The 26,408-nt window shown below is 50.6% G+C and overlaps 1 protein-coding gene across 5 annotated transcripts in view; it reads left to right on the top strand.

Annotated features, from left to right (window-relative positions):
* Window positions 1-26,408, top strand: part of GCK (glucokinase) — a 47,846-nt gene that overhangs the window by 19,195 nt on the left and 2,243 nt on the right. For 2 of the 5 annotated variants that reach the window (XM_030932872.1, XM_010374560.2), the window contains exons 2-9: window positions 18,225-18,387; window positions 19,553-19,707; window positions 20,897-21,016; window positions 21,910-22,005; window positions 22,115-22,214; window positions 24,121-24,304; window positions 25,331-25,486; window positions 26,119-26,352. In XM_030932872.1, coding sequence (XP_030788732.1) covers window positions 18,225-18,387; window positions 19,553-19,707; window positions 20,897-21,016; window positions 21,910-22,005; window positions 22,115-22,214; window positions 24,121-24,304; window positions 25,331-25,486; window positions 26,119-26,352 — 1,208 coding nt within the window. Of the gene's footprint in view, window positions 1-12,375; window positions 12,587-18,224; window positions 18,388-19,552; window positions 19,708-20,896; window positions 21,017-21,909; window positions 22,006-22,114; window positions 22,215-24,120; window positions 24,305-25,321; window positions 25,487-25,723; window positions 25,788-26,118; window positions 26,353-26,408 lie in introns of those variants that run through there. The other 3 variants (XM_010374559.2, XM_030932874.1, XM_030932873.1) reach the window with 3 other exon arrangements.

The raw sequence follows: 26,408 nt of genomic DNA, 5'->3' as shown, positions 1-26,408 counted from the left end.
TCTCTATCTGGAATGTCTTTCCCTTCCTGGCCAGTTCCCCCTAGTGCATCAAAGAAATCCTGCCCTGTTGCCTTCAGAAAACAAAACAAAACCAAACCTATCAGTCTCTTTATGTTCCCAAAGACGCTGTTTATCTGGTTGTATTAAGCTGTTCTTTTGTCTCTTCTGCTAGATGGTAAGCTCCTTGGAAACTAAAAACTAATCACTTTTCTAACTTCAGACTAAGCACAAATTAGGTTCTCAAGAAACATTGAGTAATGAGTGATCCAGTATCCCCTTCCCAACATATTTTTGGTCATTGATACCATCATTCTGAGTAGTTACTAGGGAACACTTCACTGCAGTAACCAATACAGCAAAACATGAAATAGAGTTACATAGTAGAATTGTATTTCTTGCCCATATAATAGTCAAATGCAGTTCTTCATCAGCTGGGAGGTTCTCCTCCACACAGTCATTTAGGAATCCAGTGAACATGGCAGAGCTTCCTAGTTCTAGAGCCAAACCCATGTCCTCTTTCTCCACAGTGATGACAATGCTAGCAACAGCTGGCCAGCTGTTCTGTAGTTCTCAGCCTCCCTTGCAGTGAGATGTCTCCATGCAATTTCAGTGGAGCAACATATACCATTTCCATTTCCAGGTGTAGGCTCCTAAGAAGAGGATGGCTTCTTCACATTCTTTCTCACTTTTCTGTTGGTTAGCTGCAGATAATGATGCTAACCGTTAGGGGGTGGGTGGAGCCATAAAGTAGAAGAACCCTGGATTCCTAAATGACTGTGTGAAGTGTTCCCTAATTTCACATAATTAAGTGTTTCTTAATTTCCTGTTTGGGTTATTTGTTGCTAGTGTATAAAAAAATCCTGATTTTTGTGTGTTGTTATTTGTGTGCTGGAACTTTGCCGAGTTAGCTTATTAGCTCGATTTGATCTCAAATATTAGCTCAAATATTTTTGTGGCTTATTTATGGTTATCTACATAAGATCATGTCATCTGAAATAAAGATAGTTTTATTTCCTTCTTTCTGTCTTAGTCCACTTGGGCTGCTGTAACAAAATGCCATAAATTGGAGGCTGAGAAGTCTGAGATCAAGGCACCAGCTAATTCACTGTCTGATGAAGTCCTGCTTTCTGGTTCATACATGGCACCTTCTAGCTGTGTCCTCACATGGTGGAAAAAGCAAGGTAGCTCTCTGGGATTCCGTTTGTTTGTTTGGTTTGGTTTTTGTTTGCTTGTTTGAGACAGAGTCTTACTCTGTCACCAGGCTGGAGTGCAGTGGCACAATCTCGGCTCATTGCAACCTCCGACTCCCTGGTTCAAACGATTCTTCTGCCTCAGCCTCTTGAGTAGCTGGGATTACAGGCACCTGTTACCACGCTCAGCTGATTTTTGTATTTTTAGTAGAGACAGAGTTTCACCATGTTGGCCAGGATGGTCTCGATCTCCTGATCTCATGATCTGCCCACCTTGTCCTCCCAAAGTGCTGGGATTACAGGCATGAGCTACCATGCCCGGCCTCTGGGATTCTTTTTATAAGGGCTCTTTTTCTTTTTATGTGGGCTCTACCCTCATGACCTAGTCACCTCCTAAGGCCCCACCTCTTAATATCACCACACAGCAGATTTAGTATATGAATTCTGAGGGGGACACAAAGAATTTTCTATAGCACTTTCCAATATGGATACCTTTTATTTATTTTTCTTCTCTAATTGCTTTGGTTAGAAATTTCTTCCCTAACTGCTCCACTACTATGTTGAAAGAAGTGGAAAAGTAGGCATTCTTGTCTTGTTTCTATCTTAGGAAGAAAGTTTAAGTCTTTTGCCATTGAGTATGACATTAGCTACCCGGTTTTCATATATGACTTTTATCATGTTGAGGAAATTTTCTTCTTGTTTCGATGATGATAGTGTGTTGAGTTTTGTCAGATGCTTTTTCTGCATCAATCAATATGATCATGTAGTTTCTTTGTTTTATTCCATTGTTGTAGTATATTACATTAATTTTTGCATGTTGAACTATTCTTGTATTCCTGGGATAAATTTCACTTTTATATATAATCCATAACCATAACCTGAAGATATGCTGAAGAGGCTGGGTGCAATGGCTCATGCCAGTAATTCCAACACTCTGGGAGGCTGAAACCAGGAGTTTGAGAAAAGCCTGGGCAAGTAAGCAAGATCCCACCCCTACAAAAAAATTGAAAATTTTTTTGGACGTGGTAGCTCACGCCTGTAATCCCAGCACTTTGAGAGGCTGAGGTGGACACATCACCTGAGGTCAGGAGTTCAAGACCAGCCTGACCAACAGAGAGAGACCCTGTCTCTACTGAAAATACAAAATTAGCCAGGCATGGTGGTGCATGCCTGTAATCCCAGCTACTCAGGAGGCTGAGGCAGGAAAGTCACTTGAACCCGGGAGATGGAGGTTGCAGTGAGCCAAGATCATGCCATTGCACTCCAGCCTGGGCAGCAAGAGCAAAGCTCCATCTGAAAGAAAGAAAGAGAGAGAGAGGAGAGGAGAGGAGAGGAGAGGAGAGGAGAGGAGAGGAGAGGAGAGGAGAGGAGAGGAGAGGAGAGGAGAGGAGAGGAGAGGAGAGGAGAGAAAAGAATCGGCGGGTCACGGTGGCTCACGCCTGTAATCCCAGCACTTTGGGAGGCCGAGGTGGGTGGATCACGAGGTCAGGAGATTGAGACCATCCTGGCAAACACGGTGAAACCCTGTCTCTACTAAAAATACAAAAAATAAAATTAGCCAGGCGTGGTGGTTGGCGCCTGTAGTCCCAGCTTCTCCAGAGGCTGAGGCAGGAGAATGGCGTGAACCCGGGAGGTGGCAGAGCTTGCAGTGAGCGGAGATAGTGCCACTGCGCTCCAGCCTGGGCGACAGAGGAATACTCCGTCAAGAAGGAAGGGAGGGAGGGAGGACGGAAGAAAGGAAGGAAGGAAGGAAGGAGGGAGGGAGGGAGGGAAAGAAGGAAGGAAGGAAGGAAATTAGCTCGATGTGGTGGTTGTGTACCTTTAGTCCTAGCTATTCAGGAGGCTGAGGCAGGAGGATTGTTTGAGCCCAGAAGATTGAGGCTGCAGTGAGCCATGATCGCACCACTGCACTCCAGCCTGAGCAACAGAGTAAGACCTCATCTCTAAAAACAAATGTTTTTTTTTGAGCTGGAGTCTCGCTCTGTCGCCTGGGCTGGAGTGCAGTGGCCCGATCTTGGCTCACTGCAAGCTCCACCTCCCGGGTTCACGCCATTCTCCTGCCTCAGCCTCCCGAGTAACTGGGACTACAGGTGCCCGCCACCTCACCCAGCTAGTTTTTTGTATTTTTTAGTAGAGACGGGGTTTCACCGTGTTAGTCAGGATGGTCTCAATCTCCTGACCTTGTGATCCACCCGTCTCGGCCTCCCAAAGTGCTGGGATTACAGGCGTGAGCCACCACACCCAGCCTAAAAACCAATTTTTTAATACTGAAGAATTTCATTTGCTGGTATTTTGTTGAGGATTTTGCATCTACATTCACAAGAAATATTACTCTGTAGTTTCTTTTCCTGTAGGTAGCATCTTTGTCTGGCTTCAGTATCAAGGCAATGCTGGCCTCATGAAATGAATCAGGAAGTGTTACTTCCTCTGTTATTTTTTTGAAATAATTTGAGAGAATTGGTGTTAATTCTTCTTTAAATGGTTGGTAGAATTACCAGTGTAGACATCTGGTCCCGGGATTTTCTTTGTTGGTGGGTTTTTTAGTACTAATTCCATTTCCTTATTTGTTATTAGTCTAATGAGATTTTCTGTTTCTTCCTGAGTTAGTTGTAGTAGCTCCTGTGTGGAATTTTTCCATTTCATCTAAGTTATCCAAGTTTACCTAAGTTAAATTCCATTTTATCTAACTTGTCTAAGTCAACAAACAATACTAAATTGTTCATAGTATTCTCTCATAATCCTTTTTTTCTGTAAAGTCAGTAATAACGTTCACTCTTTCATTTTTTCATTCCTGATTTTGATCATCTGAGTTCTCTCTCTCCCTCTCCCTGCAATTGAGAGTCGTTTAAAAGTGTCTTGTTTAAATTTTTATATCTGTGAGTTTTCCAGTTTTCCCTTTGTTATTCACTTCTGGTTTTATTTCATGTGATCCAAAAAGATACTTTATATGATTTCAAATTTTTAAAATTTACTAAGACTTGTTTTATCCCTAAAATATCCTTGAGAATTCCTATGCACATTTGAGAAAAATGCACATTCTGCTGTTGTTGGACAGAGTGTTCTGTATATGTCTGTTAGGTCTAATTGGTTTAGAGTACTGTTCTAGTTCTCTCTTTCCTTATTGATCTTCTGTCTAGTTGTTTAATCCATTATTCAAAGTAGTGGCCAGTCACGGTGGCTCACACCTGTAATCCCAGCACATTGGGAGGCCAAGGAGGGTGGATCACAATGTCAGGAGTTTAAGACCAGCCTGGCCAACGTGGTGAAACTCCGTCTCTACCAAAAATACAAAAAAATTAGCCAGACACGGTGGCGCATGCCTGTAATCCCAGCTACTCAGGAGGTTGGGGCAGGAGAATCACTTGAACCCAGGAGGCGGAGGTTGCAGTGAGTTCAGATCGCGCCATTGCACTGCAGCCTGGGCAACAGAGCAAGATGCTGTCTCGAGAAAAAACAAAAACAAACAAATAGAAAAAAAAAAACAAAGTAGTGTACCAAAGTCTCCAGCTACTATTGTAGAACTCTCTATTTCTCCCTTCAATTTTGCAAAATTTTGTTTCATGTATTTTGGTGTTCTGTTGTTTATAATTTTTATATCTTCTTAATAGATCAAAACTTTTATCAACATATAATGTTCTTTGTCTCTTGAGACCTTTTTATTTTTATTTTTATTTTTTTACTTAAAATCTATTTGGGCTGATAATACAGCCACCACAACGCTCATTTTGGTTGTTATTTTTATAGAATATCTTCTTCCATCCTACTTTCAAATTCTTCTATCTTTATATCTAAAGTGAGCCTCTTGTAGATAGCATACAGGTGGATAATGTTCTCTTTATTCACTCTGCCAATCTCCGCCTTTTAATTGGAGTTTAATCTATTTATATATAAAATAATTACTGATTAGGAAGGACTTCCACCACTGAGCTATTTGTTTCTGTGTGTCTTACACATTTTTAAGTTTCTCAATTCGTCCATTACTGAATTCTTTTTTTAATTCTTGATTTGGTGTGTGTGTTGTTACATTTTGATTATTTTCTCCTTTTGATAGTGACAGGAGGCAACCAGATGCCTGGCAGATAAGAGCCTGTCCCCCATGAAACTCCATCTTCGAGCCAAAAAATAGCCTCAAGGCTAAAAGACCAGACTGCTGGTCCCAGATGAAACCCACAATCCAGAGTGAGAACTTCCATTCCTGTTTGCCTGCCCTCTGAATAATCCCTTTTAACCAATCAAATGTTGCCTTTTCCAATACTACCTATGGCCTGCCCCTCCCCCATTCTGAGCTCATAAAAACCCTGGAATCAGCCACACTGGGGGCACTTTGCCAACTTCAGGTAGGGGGACCACCTCTCTATCCCCTCTCTGCTGAAAGCTGTTTTCAACACTCAGTGAAATTCTCACCTTGCTCTCTCTTCGATTATCAGTGTATCCTCATTCTTCTTGGGTGCAGGACAAGAACTTGGGAACCAGTGCACAAACCAGACTTGGTCTGGGCAGCACGGGTGGGTGGGCCATCTCCTGCAGCAGGTAGCATGGCCAAGTGAGGCCTGGGCGGGGCATCACTGAGGTCCCCAGCTTGCAAAGTGACCAAGGAAAACTCCTGTGTCACTTTCCTTTTCTTATATTTTTCAGTTATTTTCCCAGTGATTGCCTAGGGGATGGTAATTAACATCTTACACTTATAAGAAGCTAGTTTGAATAATAGTTCCAATAGTATATGAACACTATACTCCTATACATCTCCATCCTACTTCCTTTATATTGTTATTCCCACAAATTGTGTTTTTATACATTATATCCTCACTAACATAAACTTATAATTATTTTCCACATTTGCCTTTTAAATCATATAGGAAACTGAGAATCACAAACAAAAACTACATTAATATTCACTGTTATATTTACCTATATAGTGACATTTAACAGTGTACTTTTATGTCTTCAGATGTCTTTGAATTACTACTTAGTGTCTTTTCAGTTTAGCCTCAATGTTTTCCTTTAGCATTTCTTACAGGGCAGGCCTGCTGGTAATTAATTCCCTTTGGTTTTTTTTATCTGAAATGTCTAATTTCTTTTTTATTCTTGAAGAATAGTTTTGCTGGTTTTAAGATTCTTAGTTAATAGTTTTTTTTCTTTCAGCACTTCAATTATTATTAAAGTGTTGTTATTATTATTATTATTTTGAGATGGAGTCTCCTTCTGTCACTCAGGCTGGATTGCAGTGGCGCAATCTCTGCTCACTGCAACCTCCACCTCCCAGGTTCAAGCAATTCTCCTGCCTCAGCCTCCCGAGTTAGCTGGGATTACAGGTGCCCGCCACCATGCCCGGCTAATTTTTGTATTTGTAGTAGAGATGGGGTTTCACCATGTTGGTCAGGCTGGTCTCGAACTCCTGACCTCAAGTGATACACTCACCTTGGCCTCCCAAAGTGCTGGGATTACAGGCATGAGCTACCGTGCCCGGCCTAAAATGTAATTATTATTACAGCTGCCATTTGGCCTCCTTGGTTAAATGAGAAATCATCTGTTAAACTTATTGCAAATCCTTGGTATGTATGCTATGTGTTATTTCTCTCTTGCTGCTTCCAAGATTCTCTCTCTGTCTTTGTCTTTTGACAATTTGACTATAATGTGTTTCAGTGTGGATTTCTTAGAGTTTATCCCACTTGGATTTCATTGAGCTTCTTGGATGTGTGTGTTTGTCTTTCAACAAATCTGGGAAATTATTTCACCTTTTCTCAAATATATTTTTCTTCCCCTTTCCATCTCTCTTCTTCTGGAGCTCCCATATACTTACATTGGTATGTTTGATGGCATCCTACTGGTCTCTTGGGTTCTGTTCATTTTTCTTCTTTCTTTTTTTCTGCTATGCAGACTGGATAACTTCAATTGCCTTTTCTTCAAGTTCACTGATTCTTTCTTCTGCCTGCTGAAATTGACCATTTAACCCCTCCAGTGACTTTTTCATTTCAGTATTGTACTTTTCAGATCCAGAATTTCTACTTGATTCCTCTTTAATAAATTATCTTTATTGTCATTCCCCATCTGTTCATACATTGCTCTCCCAATTTCCTGTAGTTCTTAGTCCATGGTTTTCTTTAGTTCATTAGGCATATTTAAGACAGTTGACTTAATGTCTTTGACTAGTAATTCCAATGTCTAAAATTCCTTATGGACAGCTTCTTTTAAATTATTTTTGTCCTGTTATAGAGCCATATCTTCCTCGTTATTTGCTTTGTAATACTTTGTTGAAAACTTAACATTTTGAGTAGTATAATGTGGTAATTCTGGAAGCCAGATTCTCCCCCTCCTTTGAGATTGGTTTTGTTGTTTGTTGAGGGCTGCAGTTGTCCATTCGTATAGTGACTTTTCCAAACTATTGTTGCAAAGTATGTATTCTCCACTGTGTCTGGTCATTGATGTTTCTGTTCTGGTGTCTCTGCAGTCAGCCTATGACCTGGAAGTATTCCTTAAATGCCTAGATTTTTTTAAACCCAAGAAACAAAAAACCTAGCATGTACCTTTTTAAAAATCTTCTGATAGATGCCACCTGGAAAGCTGCTGCTGCCTGAAGGGGCGGAAACAAAGGCAAGCTCTACTCTGAGCCCTCAGGGAACCACCAGATAAACAAAAGAAATTTGATTCTCCAAATTTCTGGAAGACAAGGTCCTTTCTGCCCACTCCAGCTCCAGCCAGCAGCTCTAGGAACACAATTACTGTTCCCATGGCCACAGGAATGGTGAAGAATGCAGGATGGTAGCTGGTTTGCCACACCACTCACTTATGAGCCATCAGCATGCCTCTCCCTTCATCGAGCACTCCCATGGTTGCTGTAAGTGTCCAATCAGGTTCCAGAATTCTGAAATAGTTGACTCTTACAGGATTTTTTTATCTCCTAACTTAATGATTGTCTAGATCGAGGAACCAATTCCTGAAGTTTCCTATTTTTGCCAGTTTCATGACATCATTCCCTAATAACTCTCTTTTCAGACAAAAAGTTTCATTGACTTACTGTAGGACTAGCATCAAAGAGACTATGCCACCTAGTCTGTCTCCTTAAAACACCGAAATAATCAGTACGCATTCAGGTAGGAGTTTGGCATTAGATCTGCCATAAATCAAGAGCTGGGGACAGCCCATGTCTTAAACTCTGACCCAAGGGCTAAAATATTCTTTGGTAGCAACAACAGCTACAAACTATTGAACAACTTGTATGTGCCAAGAGCCTTATCTGCATGATCCCATTGAATCCTCTAAACAGCTCTGTGAGGTAGTAGAATTGTTGCCTGCCCCTTACTGAGGCCTAGAAACATTAAGGAATTTGCCCAAGGCCCTAGAGCTAGTGAGTGGCAAAGGCAGTCTTCAGACTGAGGCTGGAGATCCTACAGTTCTGTGTTATCCTGTCTCTCAGCACGGAATCTTGGATGATTCTCCTACCCCCTCACTAGGCAATGCACAGGACTACTCCCTGCACCCTTACTCATGCTCTGCCCTTCTTCCCCAACAGTGCTAGCTTTAGGCTTTATCCCCGACACCCAGCCCAGGCTCCGTTCCATCTGTTGACAGAGGCAAACACTGGGACAAAACCGACCTCTGTGGCTACCACTGTGTCCACCTCCACCAGCTTCAGCTGAAGCCTCTGAACATCTCCAGCATGGAAGAAGCCCCAAAGGACATTTCCTGTCCCCCAGCATATGCTTGACCCTGAAGCCCTCCCCATCTAGTCGAGAAGACCAAACTGTTAACAATCCCGGAGTCAGAGTGAACCATGGGAGAATCTTAGCCAAGTCGCTCATAGCTGTTGCATCCTAGTAAGTTCCTTAACTCCCATGGGCTTCAGTTTCCCTGCATATAAAATGACAGCCTTCAGCTCACAGGCCAGTTGCAATCCATCTAAAGGGTCTAGCACATCCCCTGGCATGTGGAAGCCACATGTGGTCGTTTGATCCTGGCATACCCTACTGTCTCTCGGCTCCTCTCCCCTTACCTCTTTCCCTGACATCCTGGCTATCACCCACTGCCTAACACCCTCCCACTCACCAAGCCCTTAGCCTGCCCCTTAGCACGAGAGCACAGCCAGTCTCAAGTCTACCTTGCTGTAAGCAAACACTTGCAACATCATGCTGACCTCCAGGCCCTGTTGCATCAGCGTGCCCACACTTGGTTCCCAGCTGGTACCGAGGGTATCAGGGAACAGGCCAGTGGTGGAAGGGCGGACACTTTGTGTTCCCTGGCTTCCTGGCTCCCAATATCTTTCCCAATGGCATATGGGGTCTAGCAGATTGGCTCATTTAACTGTGAACCTCTATCCTTTAGAATCTGGGTCTTCGGGCTTGCTTCTGTGCAAAATGGCAGATAAGGCTCAACCTTTCTTTTTTTAACTTCATTGTTAAACGTTATTCCATTAATACACATTTACTGCAGAAAATGTAGGAAATACAGATAAGCAAAAAGGAAAATAAATTAAAATCACTCATACCACCATCAGCAAGATAATTACTGTTACCATTTTGGTATATTTCCTCCAAATACATATATTATCTATATCATATTATGACAAAAATGGATCATACTATGTTTCCTATGTTTCCCCTGTGTTAGTCATCTATTGCTGTATAACAAACTGCCTCAAAACTTAGTGGCTTCACCTTTCCATGTATTATGATGACAAGAATGTGATATAACACTGTCCTATATCTGGACCATATGCTAAAAGATAGAAAATGGTTTCTAAACTTATTTGTCCTGTAATAGCAAAATTTTATTTCATAAAATGTTTTTTAAAAAAACATAGTAGCTTGAAACAACAAACCTTTGTTATCTCACACAGTTTCTGTAGGTCAGGAATTCAGAAGCAGCCTAGCTGGGTGGTCTGGCTTGGTGTCTCTCCTGAGGCTGCAGTCAAGGTGTTAGCTGGGGCTGCATCATCTGAAGGCTTGACTGGGACTGGAGGAGCTGCTTCCAAAGTGGTTCACTCACATGGCTGGCAAGTTGGAGCTGCCTATTGGCAAGAGGCCCCACTTCTTCTCAATGGATCTTCCCAGAGTTCTTGTAGGCATCCTCATAGCATAGCAGTTGGCTTTCCCCAGAAGGAACAGTCCAGGAGAGGACAAGGCAGAAGCCACAGTGTCTTTCTGGCTTAGGCTCCGAAGTCATACTCCACCATTTCTGCATTATCATATTAGTTACACAGGCTAGACCTATTCTGCATGGGAAGGGACTATACCATGGGGTGAATACCAGAAGCAGGGCTAATTAAAGGCCAGCTTCAAGGGTGGTTACACATTCCCTTTCAACAGTATGTCATGAATATCTTTCCATGCCAACAGGAGCAGATGAATCTTAACATTTTTAATGACCACATATAAGCGTAGCATAATTTGTTTAACCAACCTCCTGCAGTTGGATATGTGGGTTGTGTCTCATTTTTTGATACTAGAATTAATCATTTTGAATATCCATCACCAAACTTGTCATATTATTTTCTTGTGATGAATGAAAAAGAAAATCAAGTCATGCCTGTCAATCAGAAGCCTGAGCAACTAAGAAATGGGGATACCACTGGGACATAGAGCAGGGTCCCTTCTGACTCTGCTCTTCTCTTTCTCTCCCCATTAAATGGAGAGTTCACTATCTACTGAGACATTCTAGCCCACATCTGCACAGTTCTATCTTTTCAGAAAGTTCTAAGCAGAAACAATGTTCATCCATCCTCCTCGGGATAGCCCTTGAGCTACTGAAGATTCTAAGCACGTTCTGGACATCCTCCATGAATCATCATCTCTGATTCCCTCCCCTTCTTGGTCCCTCTTCTCTGGACAGGTTCTGGACAGGCTTGCCCTTCCAAAATTCCTGGAAAGCAGCAGGAACTGTTCCTGCTACACTGACCCTCAACTTCAATGCAGTACAGACCTGTTGGTGTCACCCCTTATCCTGAAGACGGGGCATTGAGACAGGACAAGGGTGGGTGCCCAGGAGGGCTGGCATGAGTCATGAGAATCTAGTCCTGGAGAATTAGACAGTGTGGGGAAGTAGGGGTGTTGGGTCCCTTTCTGGCCTCACAGATGCCAATGAGTATCAGCAGGTGGCCCCCAGAAAGGAACTCTAGGTGATGCCTGTGGCTCTAAATACAGGCTAGAGAGGGCACTTGCAGTTCAGCCAACCCAGAAAGGGGGCCCACTTGCCTCAGATTCAGCCTTTGTACACATCCTCAGCCTTTCTTGAGAACTGAATTTAGATTCTCCTCCCCTGTGCTGTGTGCTTGGCCCAGGAGAAGGGCAAGTCTCGCTGGGTAGCTGCTTCTTGGCCTGGCTGAACCAGAAGAACGCCCCAGTGCCACTCCAAACCTGGGTGTGAGCCCTGTCCCCATGAGCAAACAGTAGCTCAGAGCTGGGGGCTGTGGGGGTCAGTGGCCTGTCACATGAGGTCTGATGAGGCCACCTCTGCTCTTTTTTGGGAAAGGGATCAATTGTATCAAGGGCTTTCTTGGGAGTGATCATTCTGGCCCACTTGCCAGCTCCAGCTAATTTTAGCAGGCTTTGGCAGGTGCCAGCAAGTACATGGCATGTGGATGTCACTCCCAGGTGAGCCCAAGGAGGGGTCTGGGCCAGAGCCCGGGAGTCATGGTCTATGCCCACGGAGGCACCCAGAGCAAGCCGGAGGCCTGGACTTTGCAGTCACAAAATTAAGAATGATAGCTCCAGTTTTTTGTTTGTTTTTGGTCAATTGGCCGCCTTCCTCCACTACCCCTTCCCCAAGTGCCATACAGACCCCTGGATTGTATGAAATGCAAATCAAACCTCTCTGCAGATGAAAATCCACTGGGGATCCCCTTGCCTCCAAGAGCAAGTCCAGACCTGCACCGGCGAGGGCCAGGCCCCCTTAGGACCCCCTCCTTGTCCGAAGGCATTTCAATAAGTGTTCTGTCCCCAAGGCAGCCTGGTGACTTTCTGCCAGCACAAGGCTGGGGAGTGGAAGGTGGGTAGGCTGGCTCTGCACACCCCCTCCTGCTGGGCAGCAATCCCAACCCCATGTTCACAGAGTGTGGCCAGCTGCCCCATGGCTCTCTCCCCATGGCCCTGTCAACTCTTACCCCACATGGGCCTCCCCTCCCTTTCTGGCCCTGCCTCTGACCCCATGGCAGGGGCAGAGTATTTCAGCAGCTGCCAGGCTGAGCCCTTTCAGTGCAGAAGCCCTGGGCTGCCAGCCTCAGGCAGCTCTCCATCCAGGCAGCGATTGCTGCCACAGGGGGGGCCTTATGCTCCAAGGCTACAGCATGTGCTAGGCCTCGGCAGGCAGGAGCATCTCTGCTTCCCAAAGCATCTACCTCTTAGTCCCTCGGAGAGATGGCGATGGATGCCATGATGAGCCAGGCCCAGAGAGCCTTGACTCTGGTAAAGGTCACACCAAAGTTAGGGACTTCGCATTGGGAGAACAGCCCCCAGCGCAGGGCCCTTGGTTTTGCAGATTACCAAAACCAAGGCTGGGGGCAGGGAAGGCAGGCTCTGGGCACCTTGGAAGGAGGCACACGGGCCTCAGGGGTCCTGGCTAGGGCAGCTGTGCCTGCCACTGCCCCCCCCCGCCCACCACCCCTCCTCACTGTGGCTGCCCACTGTCCAGAGTCTCGAGGGGTTCTAGGGTACTTGCTCCTGGAGCTAACAGTGACCCAGGACACTGGTGTCTGGGGCTTGGCCTGAGGCTTTTATGGGGGGAGCTGGCTGGCTGCCCAGGGCTGTCTGGCTGTCTGGGGGCTCTGCATGGCATTTCCAGGGGTTGGTGGATCAGGGATTTGGTCCCTCTGGAGAATGTGGGCACCAGCCTGAGGTCGCTCACTTCTGTGGACTTAGCCACCTGAGGGTCCGGGACTGGGGGTGACCAGGCTACAGCTGGGCATGTGGCACTGGGATGGGCTCTGGAGCCCCCAGGCCTGCAGCGCTTGCCCAGGCCCTTCCCTGGCCCTTGGCCGTGTCCTCGGGGACCCAGAGCTCCTCCACCAGGCCCTCCCAGTGCTGGAATAGACAGCTCCTCAGTCCACATCTGCCAAAGGCGGCCCTAGAAGGCATCCTGCCTTTTGTACTGCGTTCTGGAGGTGGGGCCACAACGCACTGCTCGCTGCATAAAAGGGACAGCATCCTGCTCCTGGCAGCCCTGCCCAACCAGCTCTGCCTCTCCCCCTGCTATCCAACCTGTACACCCTGGTGACCATGTCCAGGCTGCACATCTACCTCTCCAGCCAGACCCTCCTCTGAACTCTGGCCTCACATGGCCAACTGCTACTTGGAACAAATTGCCCCTTGGCTGACAGATGTGTTAACATGCCCAGACCAAGATCCTGACTCCCACAACCCAACTCCCAGGTCAGGTGGAACCTCTTCTTCCCAGGCCCTTCTGTTCCTCTCCTCAGCCCCTCCCACCTCCCTTCAGAGTAAGTCTAGACTTTTACCCCTCTCACCAAGCCTGCACCCACCATCCCTGCGCAGGGGTTGTTAGGACAGCCTGACTCCCTGCTTCCACCCTGCCCCAAGATGCCCCCGCTCTGCAGCCCGGTGCCTCCAGGCTTCTCACCTCCTGCTGCTCACAGCTCAGCCTCCCTCCCTCCCTCCCCATCTCTGCTCCAGCCTCAGTGCAGGTCCCCTGCCCCCATTTTCTGACAGGAGCTGCCCGACCTCGTCCCTGCTTCATCTGTCCCCATTCCTTCACCTCCCAACCTGTCCCCAGTTTGACTGAGATTCTTTCCTGCAGATCCCCACCCTTCAGAGGAGTTGGTCCTGCTGTCAACTCTGCTTCTGTGCCCCACGCCACACCTGGCATTCAGTGGGCATCTTTTGAAGAGATGAGGGTCAGATGCCCTGCAGGGAGTGTGGGGCGTCCTCAGGCGAAAAAAGTTGTACATTTGACGGTGAGCCCCGATTATGTGTCCTGTGACCTCTCGGGTGAGGTCAGTAAGAGAAACCTCTGCAAGCCGGCTGGGGCTGCCTCCCAGAGGCTGCCAGGGGGAAGGACAGGCTCTGTCTGTGCTCTTCTGGCCTCACAGACAGGCTCTGCCTGTGCCCCAGGCTACACCTGGGGGGCCAGGAGGCTTCTCGGGGCTCCCCAGGTATCAGCACATTTCCTAGGCTGCTTGGGAAAGCCCTGTAAGCTTGCATAGACACCCAGCAAGAGGCTAGCCAGAGAGACACTTGTAGCTGGAGTCTGGGCACAAGTAATAGCTCGGTGCTGGGCCTGAAGTCAGGCAGGATGCAGCCTGACTGGGTGAGAGGAAAGTTTGGAGCCAGTGCCTGGGTTCAAACCCCTCCATGGCCCGTGGTTCTGTGGGCCTGGGGAAGGGTTTGTACCTCTGTGTCCAGTTTCCTCTCTTATAAAAAATGGAGATAATAAACATACCCATGTCCCCGAGTGGCTGTACCAATAATAGGGAAGCATGCCCAGAGCAGGTCTGGCACACAGGAAGTGTGCATCAGCCTCAGTCCCTGCCATTGGGCTTGTCCTGGGTGTCTGTGAGGCAGACCTCTACCCCACAACGTGACCCCCAGGCTTGTGAGACCAAGCTGGGTCAGGGCTTCCTCCTCTAGGATTGCATGCTTACCAAGTGCCAGGAGGGGGACTTCTGCAGGCCCAGGTGCACCCTGAGGAAGGGTCTTGCTCCCACCAAGAACAAGGCTCACCTTTGGAGGATGCTCCCCATGTAAGAGGTGAACCCCCAGGTCTACTGGTGACTACAGCCTCAGAACCTGACAGCATCTATCCTCCAACCCATGCCCACTGGGAAGTGTGTGAGGGGTCCTCATAGGTCCTGCGATGTGGACAATGCAGGGACCCTGCAGCATCTGGCTAGGGCAGGGCCCAGATGAGAGCCCTGGGCCAGGAGACCCTGGCTGGTTCTGCCACTGTGGGGAGACAAGCTCCCCACCCCATGTCCCCCGCTTCCCTGCAGCCCCACAGAGAATGCAGACCTACTTTTACAGAAATCCAGATTTTTGTGTAAAAGTGTCTCTATTTTAAATAGATTTTAAGTGGTGGCAGCAAATTTAAGCTTTTGAGAATATTATACAGGACAAATCAGATTCGCAGGCCAGATGTCACTTTATTTACAGAAATGGAATCAGGTCCTACCTCAGGTCCCATCTCACGTTTTCACTTATGCCTATGTGTCTCCTTCACGGGAAAGGCCACAGGAGGCCCTACAGTAAGCATCCTGGAGTTGATTTAAAGTCCCTGACGGTGAATATGGGGGTCCTCACTGTTGCAGCAAGGGGACACATCCCTGTGTATCTTAGAAATGCCTGCAGCCCTTTTGCTGCAGAACAGATTCTTAGGAGAGAAACTGTCAGATCAAAGTTAAACTTAGAGAAACTAACTCCAAATTGCCCTCTGAACAGATGGTATCAGTTTGACATCACACAATGCCGGGATTCCTCGGGGAGAACTTTCTGGCCTAGAAGGCAGTAGAGCCGGGACTTCACCCAGTCAGTGGCAGGGCCACACACAGGCCTTGATACAGAGGGGGAAGACTTGGGCCTCCTCGACACCCTACGGGGCCCAGCCTCCCAACATGTGATAAGAGAAACAGCAGCCACCTTGTACCTCGCTCTCCCTGTTCTCCAAGGGCTGGGCCAGTTCTCCCCACAGCCCTGCAAGGGAGGATCACTCAAGGGCCCTAACTGTCTCACAATACAGCCACACTCTGATCAGCTGCCTGGGCACAGGCTCCATGTCATTGTCCTCTGCCAAGACCTCAGACTGAAATGTTGGCTCCTCCTATGAAGAACCTGGGGCCAAAGGACCAGAGTCCAGGTCTGTGGCCGCCAGGATGGGCCACTTGGAGAGAGGCACAAGGGTGATACCAGGCAGGTGTGAGGGCTGGACCTTTGCAAGAGCAGCATCATTTTTGTTGAGAGCCTGCAGGTATCTTATAATTGGGTCCCTCTGAACAATCTTGTCTGGCAGGAGATGCCAGGCAGGCTCCCCAGGACTTCCTGCCAGTAGCCACTGTGTGCGTGGATTTGCGTGCTGGCCTCATCACAGTGTACTGGCTGTCTGTGCCTGCATAAATGACTTCTGTAAGCCTTTCTTCATCTGCAAGATGGGTGCTGCTGGCACCTCCTCCCCAGTGCTGCGGTGACAGGGCATAGTGTGTGAGGCTGCTATGTGAGGCACCTAATGCAGGGCCTGGCATATGGGGGAATTCAGCAAATGGCAGATGCCTTCACAGTTAGTTCCTGGCATTCTCTACATTGGTGGGTGTAGGAAAGAAAGACAGAGGAGGCAAAGGTTGTAGCTGTGGGACATTGAGGACAGCCTGGATTGTTCCACAGAGCCCTGAGGACATCTCCAGGGGTGTGCTCCGCAGGGGCAGTTGGATTGGAGGGCTGGGGGTCGGGGAGGGCGTGCACTCCCACCCATTCTCGGAGCCTCGGAACAGTGCCTGCTCAGCCAACATGGGTGTTGATTCTGTGTCTTTTGTCACAGACTTTATCAGCCCCATCCCTTTCTGACCTTGCCTGAGTTTAAAATTCACATGTGGGTCCTCATTACGAGACATGGTTCTTAACTAAAGATCTGTATCTATTGGGAATGCTTTGGGCTACAGGAAGCCAAACACCTGACTCACGGTGGCATAAGTGGTTTCTGTCTGCTCCCATAAGCCGCACGTGGAGGGTGAATCTGGCATTACTGTCTCCTCCCTACGTTCGCAGTATGACCTCCGGGCTTGTTTCTTCATCGTTGCAGGGTAGCTATCACAGCGCTGGTTATCACATCGTTACACAGCTGTGTCTACAAATTTAGGGGGACACTGAAGCTCCTCCTCCTGCTAAAATCAGGCTTTCCTTCACCTGTCATTGGCCAGAACTGGGTGACATGCCCAACTCTAACCAATCATCAGTAAGAGAAGTAGAGAATTGCTGTGCCTACCTTAGACTAATCATGGCGCAATGTGCTCCCCACACCAACAAAATCTGAGTTCTAAAAACTGAGGAAGAAGAGGAAAATCGCCATGTTGCCTCCTGTCTGGGATTCAGATCATCCCCAACCCCCTGAGCTTATGCGTAAGACTGTGGGCAAAAGTGTGTGAGTTTTTGTGGAATGGATCCACAGCTTTTATCAGAGCATCTTTCCTTTTTCTTTTTGATTCAAGATGAAAATATCCTTATGATTATTTTTCTCACCACTGCCCAGAGATAACCAGCACATTAACATGGCCTTTACTCCATGAATAGCACTAAGGTGCCCAGGGGACAGACACATAGCTGTCCACACACCAGCTTGCTGGGTATGCATAGGCAGAGTCACATCTGCATTCACAGTCTATCCTCACACTGCCGTGTGGAGAGCCAGCAGCCACACCATGGGCCGTCCATGCTCACGGGAGTGGTAGTATCGGATCTGAGCTTCGTGTGCCCAGGCGTCTCTCATGTCAGTGCGTAGGGACCCTCTTCCTTCTGTGGCCCAGTGTGCCCATGCCACAGATGGCTTCAGTCAGCAGACACCTCCTTCTAGACACTCACGCTCACTCCTGGCTGGCACTTAGCACACCTGTGCAGACTGGCCCATTTATTTTCTGGTGTAAATCCCAGAAGTAGGAGGACTGGGTCTCTCTGACAGCAATGCCAGCTGCCTGGCGCCCTCCAGACAGGCGGCTCAAACCCCATCTCGCCAGCTCTCCCTGTTAGTCCCTCCTTTCCCTGGTGGCTCTGACCTGAGGGACGAAGCAGGGTGCTACAGGACGCTGTGCCACAGGGATATAGTCAGGGACAGAAGCCACTCTGCCCTCTGCTGCTCACCCCTCCAACACGCCCCGGGCTGCATTTGTTGAGTGGCTAGTCCCAGACTCTGCTCTTCTGACTGGCCAGCTGGTTTTACCTATAGTAAAGTTTGAGATGATGGGTCATCCTGAACTCGGGGTCAGAGGACAGAAGGAGGCCAGTGGCGTGTGGGGGAGATGGCCCGTGAGGCCCCTCGGCGTGTGGGTGCCTGGTGACAGCCCCACCCTGAGTCCCCAGCCCTACTGCTCCCATCCCCCTCCTTGTGCAGGTAGAGCAGATCCTGGCGGAGTTCCAGCTGCAGGAGGAGGACCTGAAGAAGGTGATGAGACGGATGCAGAAGGAGATGGACCGTGGCCTGAGGTTGGAGACCCATGAAGAGGCCAGTGTGAAGATGCTGCCCACCTACGTGCGCTCCACCCCAGAAGGCTCAGGTACCACATGGGAACCGGCTCCTCATCCAGAAGCAGCTGTAGGCTCAGTGCTAGCTGGGAAAAGAACCCCAGGCACTCCCAGACTCACAGCCAGTCCAAGACAAAATCTCCTGGGGAGCAATGAAGTCCTCGAATTGTGAGGCCAGTTCTTACCCTTGGCGCCTCTGGTCCGGCCCTGGGGCACTCGCGCTCACCCTGGAGCTGGCAAACCTCAGGAAAACTGACTTTTTAAATCTCACTCCTGGCCAAGTGCAGTGGCTCACCCCTGTAATTTCAACACTTTGGAGGCTGAGGCAGGCGGATCACGAGGTCAGGAGTTTGAGACCAGCCTGCCCAACATGGTGAAATCCCGTCTCTACTAAACATACAAAAATTATACAGGCATGGTGGTGCATGCCTGTAGTCCCAGCTACTCAGGAGGCTGAGGCACGAGAATTGCTTGAACCCGGGAGGCCGAGGTTGCAGTGAGCCAAAATCACGTCACTGCACTCCAGCCTGGGTGACAGAGTGAGACTCCATCTCAAAAAAAGAAAAAAAAGCCGGCACAGTGGCTCACGCCTGTAATCCCAGCACTTTGGGAGGCTGAGGTGGGCAGATCACAAGGTCAGGAGGTAGAGACCATCCTGGCTAACGCAGTGAAACCCCGTCTCTACTAAAAATACAAAAAAAAAATTAGCCAGGCGTGGTGGCAGGCGCCTGTAGTCCCAGCTACTCAGGAGGCTGAGGCAGGAGAATGGCGTGAACCTGGGAGGCGGAGCTTGCAGTGAGCCAAGATCGCACCGCTACACTCCAGCCTGGGCGACAGAGCGAGACTCTGTCTCAGAAAAAAAATAAAAACCTCACTGCTCCCCATGGGCACTTAGGGAACGCCCAGCCCGGCTCTGCACTGGCCATTGCACTAGGTCCTCAGTTGGTCCCTGGGCTCTCGGTGACTCTGTCTAGGGCAGGAGTTTCCTATCGACTTTTCCCCAGCTGACCTTTGACCCCTCCACAGTTGACGCTGGTGTCCCCAGGTGTCTGGTGGCCCCTTGTCCAGCTCCCTTGGTCCCCTTGTGCCTTCCCTCCTCCTCTCTGTAATATCTGGGCTAGTCACCCAGGGCCCACCCAGCCCAAGGCCAGCCTGTGGGTGCCCCTGAGGCTGACATACTTCTCTCTGTGCCTGTAGAAGTTGGGGACTTCCTCTCCCTGGACCTGGGTGGCACCAACTTCAGGGTGATGCTGGTGAAGGTGGGAGAAGGTGAGGAGGGGCAGTGGAGCGTGAAGACCAAACACCAGATGTACTCCATCCCCGAGGACGCCATGACCGGCACTGCTGAGATGGTGAGCAGCACAGGGGCCAGGGCAGGGGGCCAAGGCCATGCAGGATCTCAGGGCCCAGCTAGTCCTGACAGGAGGTCCCACCCATCCACCAGGGGTGGGGAGAGCGGGGGCTGGAGGACCACCCAGCCTCAGAGGCAGCTGGAGGTCTGGGTGAACAGGACTGGCCAACATGTCCCCAAGTCCCACAGTCACCATCTGACCAGCATTGAGGGGGGAACGGGCTGAGGAGGGGTTAGTGGCAAGAGGAGCCCCAGCCAGTCACACTTTGTCCAGTTTACCAGAGGAAAAGCCAATGTGTAAGAACAGAAATGTGACCCCGCAGCCAATGCACTCCCCACCTCTCCAAGGGCCACCCCTCGCCCTCCACCAGCATGCACAGAAAGTGGGGTGACAGCAATCACAATGTCGACCCAGGCAGCAAAGACCCCTGACCATGGGGAGGACTGGGGTGCAGGGGACACAGAAGCAGAATGAGGCCTAGGGGAAGCTGGGCAAGGCCAGAGCCCCAGGTGCAGCCAAGCACGTGGCCAAGGCCAGTTCCTGGAGAGGCAGGGCTCCGAGGCAGGAGGCTGCCCGTGGTTGCCCGTCCTCACACCCCTGTGGCTTGCTAATCTGTCTATGGGCTGGGCGTGAATCAAGGCAGTGGGGATGATGTGGGGACTTTCCTGGCCCCAGCAGCCAGTGAGGAGCCTGGTCAGTCACAGAGCATTCAGCAGTACCCAATTCCGTGGAGAGGCCCGAGTGAGGGGAGTCAGGGCTGGCCTTCGGCAAGGATGGGTGGCCAGGACACCTGGAAGTAGGAAAGGAGACTCCAGGTGCTGGAGACAGAAATCAAGGATGTGCCTCCATCTGGAGCCTCAGGAACAGCTGGCCAGGCCTGAGACTGGACTTTACAAGGTTCAGCTGGGAGGGCTAGGCTGACAGAGCACAGCCAGGCCGGGGACCAGCCTGCCCTGTGTTGCCCTGTCCTGGGGGCCACTGTCAGCAGGTCTCTGGCATGGGGGAGGCTTAGGGCCTGAGCCCAATGAGCAGCAGCGGAAGAGGAGAGGGAAACTGCGGACAGGCCTGGCATGCAGTGGCCAGGAGGTGCAGTGTTCCCTGAGGAATAGCTTGGCATGAGGCCCTGGGGAGGGCTGCAGGCTGGCACACCCCCCCATGCCAGATGGTGACCGTGGCATGCATCTTCCAGCTCTTCGACTACATCTCCGAGTGCATCTCCGACTTCCTGGACAAGCATCAGATGAAGCACAAGAAGCTGCCCCTGGGCTTCACCTTCTCCTTTCCTGTGAGGCATGAAGACATCGATAAGGTGGGCCAGGTGGAGGGACAGAAGGCAGATGAGGGGAGGCATAGGCGCCCCAGAGGAACTCTGCCTTCAAATGCAGCCCCCAATACCCTGTGCTCAGAAGGGAGATCTGGATTCAAATTGTGGCCATGTCACCTGCCACCTCTAATGCTGTGGAAAAGCAGCATCACATTAGCTAATTCTGGCTCTGCACCCTGTGAGGCACCAGCTGTGATCACCCCACTCCAGTGGAAAGAGCAGCTGGCAGTGGAGTGGGGCTCAAACTCAGGCAGCCGGGCTCCGGGTCACCTGCAGGCCACGGTCATGTCACACTGCCTCTAGCTGAGTCAGAAATGTGAGGGAACTGAGATTCTACCCTCCCTGCAACCTAGCAAGGTGGCCTGCCAGTTACATCTGTGCATGCACACACACACAGTCATCTATGCACACACATAAAACATGAGACCTTTGGGTCAGGGAGAAAGCCAGTTCCTCACTCACAGCAGAAGCAGCAGCCAGAGCAACATCTCATGTGGTTTTCCCAGCCCCAGTCCCTACAGAGACACAAAGAGGGACAGGTGGCACCTGTGCATGCAGTGGGGTGCCTTGCAGGAAGGAAATCCTGATTTTACACCGAGCTGCTTCCTGCAGGCCCTGCCTTGACTCTGGGATGATGTCTCAGAGCTGTGCAGTACAACATTCTTAAATGGGCCGGGACTCAGCCCTGCCGAAATATGAGATATTCAAGCAGAATCGTTCCCAACACCTCTCAAAGCTATGGGGCTGCTCCGAGCCTGTTTCCTCAGCTGTAAAGTAGGGTGCATATGCTTGTGGCCCTAGGCAGGAGGTAGTGACAGGCCCTAGCACCCTGCCTCCAACATATGTCAAGCAGCCATGAGGCCTCCCTCTCCCCACAGGGCATCCTTCTCAACTGGACCAAGGGCTTCAAGGCCTCAGGAGCAGAAGGGAACAATGTCGTGGGGCTTCTGCGAGACGCCATCAAACGGAGAGGGGTGAGGGGGCACCTGTGCCTGCCGGGGGGGCTGCCCTGGGCCACCCACCCCAGCACTGCCTGCCTTTCTCCTTGGCTCCCAGCACTGCAGCCTCTGTGCTTCTTGGCAGGACTTCGAAATGGATGTGGTGGCAATGGTGAATGACACGGTGGCCACGATGATCTCCTGCTACTACGAAGACCATCAGTGCGAGGTCGGCATGATTGTGGGTAAGGGCTCCTTGCACCCCTGCCCCTTCCAGACTGCTGAGTCACCCCTGTGTACAACAGGCTTTACGGGGCCCTGTGGGGTGAGGACCAAAGTACTTAACAACCGGTGACGTCAGAGCAGAGCCTGGCGCTGGAGCCTGGGTGGTCTTGGGGTATCAAAATGGAAGCACCGTGTACAGCAGGAAGCATTTCAACACCGTGATGCCACATTCCTGCATCAGATGGTATGCCAGCTGCACATCCACCTTGCCCATCAGGATTATAATTAAAACACTTTATCTGGTAAATTGACCAACTGGACAGATTTGTCCAAGTGGAAGAGGATAAGCAAAAGTGGTGCCATTCTTACCCGAATGGTCTTTCCATGGGCCTGTCCCTGCCCCTGCCCCCACCCAAAGTGAAGGCAGGTACCAGGAAAGGGAGCAGCAGCCCGCCCCTCCCAGCAGAGGGGTCTTCCACACCAACTCAGACGTTTCTCAGAAGTTCCGGAGGTCATTATAACGAGCCTTCACTGAGGAGCAATCCAATCAGATCAGGTATCTGCTGTGCACATGGGCGTGTGGTTCTATAATTCTCTACCATTCTCACCTTTCAGAAGGAACATTGTCTTTAAATCCAGCATCTAAATGTGAGCCCCAGCCATCCCTGCTGTGATCCCCCCAGCCCTTTCCACCCTCTCCTCCGGAGCTGCCTGGGGCTCCCCAAGACACTTCCATATGAATTCCCACCAACCCAAGCTGCAGCTGCTCAGCCCAGGCATAACCCCTCCTGGGGCAGAGGTGGCAAGGAGTGACCCATGGCTCACATCTGCCCCACATACACTCTTGACTCTGCTCAGTGTTCAAAAACATGCTTATAACAATTACCAAGATCTGAAAATTAGGAGAATTCACATCAAAGTCTGGATTTCTGTTTGTTCATAAAAAACTAGAAGGCAGCCAGGCAAGGTAGCTCACGCTGGTAATCCCAACACTTTGGGAGGCTAAAGTAGGCGGGTCACTTGAGGTCAGGAGTTGAAGACCAAAATTAGCTGGGTGTGATGGCACATGCCTGTAATCCCAAGTACTCAGGAGACTGAGGCAGGAGAATTGCTTGAACCCTGGAGGCAGAGGTTGCAGCGAGCCAAGATCACGCCACCACACTCCAGCCTGGGCGATGGAGTGAGTGAAACTCCGGCTCCAAATAAATAAATAAATAAATAAATAAATAAATAAATAAATAAATAAAAACTGGAAGGCTAGGCATCAATGAGCCCTGATTCTTATGTGGCAGCTCGACGGACCAACATTTGAGTTGCTGTCCCTGACAGCTTTAGGGGTGTGCAGCCCACACAGTCATGCTAGCTTGAGGCTCTGCTGTCACCAGTTTGAAACTATTAATAACTTGTGAACAAAAGACTCCATGTTGTCACTCCGCACAGGAGCCAGCAAATTACAAAATTCCACATCCGGTCTTGTCTACAGGAGCGTCTGGGCTGCTCCCAAGGGCCCACACCATGCCTTACTTTGGGTTGCCATGCAAACATGGCTCATGACAGAGAAGCTCAAATATGTGCATGGGCAGTGCCAGAAAACAAGGGTGGTGCATAGACAAAATAAAATGATAATGTGCCACAACCATTTCTTTGATATACACTGTTTCTCTCAATCCTCTCAACCACCTAGGTAACAGGCAGGGAAGGTGTTATTGTTGCCTGTTAGGAAAGAGGACAGTCCAGAAAGCTGTCCCTAGCCACTGAAGCAACCCAGGTCTTCCAGCCCCAGGGAGACCCGCCTTTCCATCGTTCCAGGCAAAGCAGAGACAGGCATGGGGGAGTGGGAGAGGCAGGGCTCCTGTGGGCAGGAACCAGGCCGTACTCCACGGCAGTGCAGCTCTTGCTGACAGTCCCCCCGGACCTCCATCCCAGGCACTGGCTGCAATGCCTGCTACATGGAGGAGATGCAGAATGTGGAGCTGGTGGAGGGGGACGAGGGCCGCATGTGCGTCAACACCGAATGGGGCGCCTTCGGGGACTCGGGCGAGCTGGACGAGTTCCTGCTGGAGTATGACCGCCTGGTGGACGAGAGCTCTGCAAACCCCGGTCAGCAGCTGTAAGGATGCCCCCCTCCCCCACAGCCCAGGCCCTGGGCCGCTCTGGTGCAGCTGCAGATGGGAGCCGGGCCACTGCCGATAATGGGCTTGTTTTTAAACAACTCTGGGGAAAAGCAAACTGACAATCCTTTCATAAGCTCCATCCCTTCTGCTCAGTCATGACCTGCCCCTGTGAGAGATGAAGGGTTAGTCCCAGTTGTGATTTGATAAGCCCAGACCTCTCTCCTTCTGACAGGTGATCCTGCATGTAGAGGAGGCTCTGAGACGCCCCCAGTAAGGTTTCTGGGTTTAACCCAACATTCCCCAAAGTATGTATTTGGCCACATTCGCAGAAAGAATATTAGTCTTTTGTGGAATGCTGCGGGTTGGCAGTCACAGCTTGGAAACCAACCCAGAGAGAGCTCATCATTAATCATGGCTATCACTTGTTAACCACCTACTGCGCCAGGCCTATGCTAATTATTTTATTAGCGTCCTCTCTGCCGCTCGCAGGCCTCTATTATTATAGGTCAGTAGTATTCCATTTATTTAAATTAAATACGGAAGGTCATAGATTAAGCAAGAAAGTGCCAGCAGCATGGTGCGTGCCTCCGACTGGGCACTAACCCTCCAAGCCTTAGTTTCCCCAACCATAAATGGCCGATGAACAGCAGCTCCGGATGCAGCTAAAGGACTGAAGCTCTAGGTCCCGTGCTCGGCGCAGGGCCTCCTGCAAGGAAGGTTTCGGAGGGACTGGATGGGGTCTTTGAACTATCTGTCTGTCCCTTCACTGCAGTGGGCCCAGGGGCAGGCCAAACTTGCTCCCGTGATTGAGTTGGACGTGCACGTTCCTAATCTCTGACGTTTCTAAACTCTGGCTCATTAACGAGGGAAAGACAGGAACCGGATGGGGCAGTGGGGATCACAGTGCCCCACGTGGCCGCCTCGTGACCTCAACGGGGAAAAGTGGGGCGGTTCCCGGCTTCCACCTGCACGAGGGGCCCTCCCTCGTGCCTGCTGATGTAATGGAACTGCCCTGTGTCCAGGTATGAGAAGCTCATAGGTGGCAAGTACATGGGCGAGCTGGTGCGGCTCGTGCTGCTCAGGCTCGTGGACGAAAACCTGCTCTTCCACGGGGAGGCCTCCGAGCAGCTGCGCACACGCGGAGCCTTCGAGACGCGCTTCGTGTCGCAGGTGGAGAGGTGTGCGGAGGAGAAGGGCAGGTGCAAAGGGCAGGGGCTGGGGACGTCCAGTCCGGGCACTGCAGACTTGGTCTCAGGGAGAGGCCAAGTCCCAGGCCCGTGGCGCAGGGACAGGAAACTAGGGCCTGGGGCGGGATTCCGGGCGTGGGCGGGGCCTGGGGCGGGGCACAGGGGGCGGGGCGGGGAGTGGGCGGGGCCCGAGGCGGGGCAGGGACGAGTCCAGGGGCAGGAGGTGGGGTCCAGACAGGGATGCCAGGAGCATGGTTGGGGGCGAGCCCGCGTCCGGGCAGTGTCCCCATCCGTGAGTCCTCTCCGTGCTCCCTGCCCGCCGTGGCGGTGCCCTCTGGATCCTGCTGTGGCCTCACTTCCCTGGCGGAGACCCTGGGCTTAATTAGAGGGAGCAGTACTAACCAGGTTACTGCTGGTCCCTGGCGGAAATGCTTTGGCTGGTTGAGGTGAGCAGGATCGCCCCATTTCTCCAGAGAGGGGCCCCAGCTCAGCCAGGGAAAGAGGCCGCCGCTGGGGGGACGGCTAGCAGGGGCCCCTCCCTGGAGAAGGAGAGGCTGCCGCTGGAGGGGGATGGACTGTCGGAGCCAACCTCAGCGACTGCCCTACCTCCTCCCGCCCCGCAGCGACACGGGCGACCGCAAGCAGATCTTCAACATCCTGAGCACGCTGGGGCTACGACCCTCGGCCACTGACTGCGACATCGTGCGCCGCGCCTGCGAGAGCGTGTCTACACGTGCTGCGCACATGTGCTCGGCGGGGCTGGCGGGCGTGATCAACCGCATGCGCGAGAGCCGCAGCGAGGACATAATGCGCATCACTGTGGGCGTGGATGGCTCCGTGTACAAGCTGCACCCCAGGTGAGCCCGCGGCGCCCTCTCCCTGGTAAAGTGGGGCCCAAAAAGCGCGTGCTCCA

The sequence above is a fragment of the Rhinopithecus roxellana genome, chromosome 6 (assembly GCF_007565055.1).
Source record: "Rhinopithecus roxellana isolate Shanxi Qingling chromosome 6, ASM756505v1, whole genome shotgun sequence".
NCBI classification, from domain to species: Eukaryota; Metazoa; Chordata; class Mammalia; order Primates; family Cercopithecidae; genus Rhinopithecus; species Rhinopithecus roxellana.
Note: the sequence above shows the minus strand (reverse complement) of the source record. Positions and strands in the feature narration are given on the sequence as shown.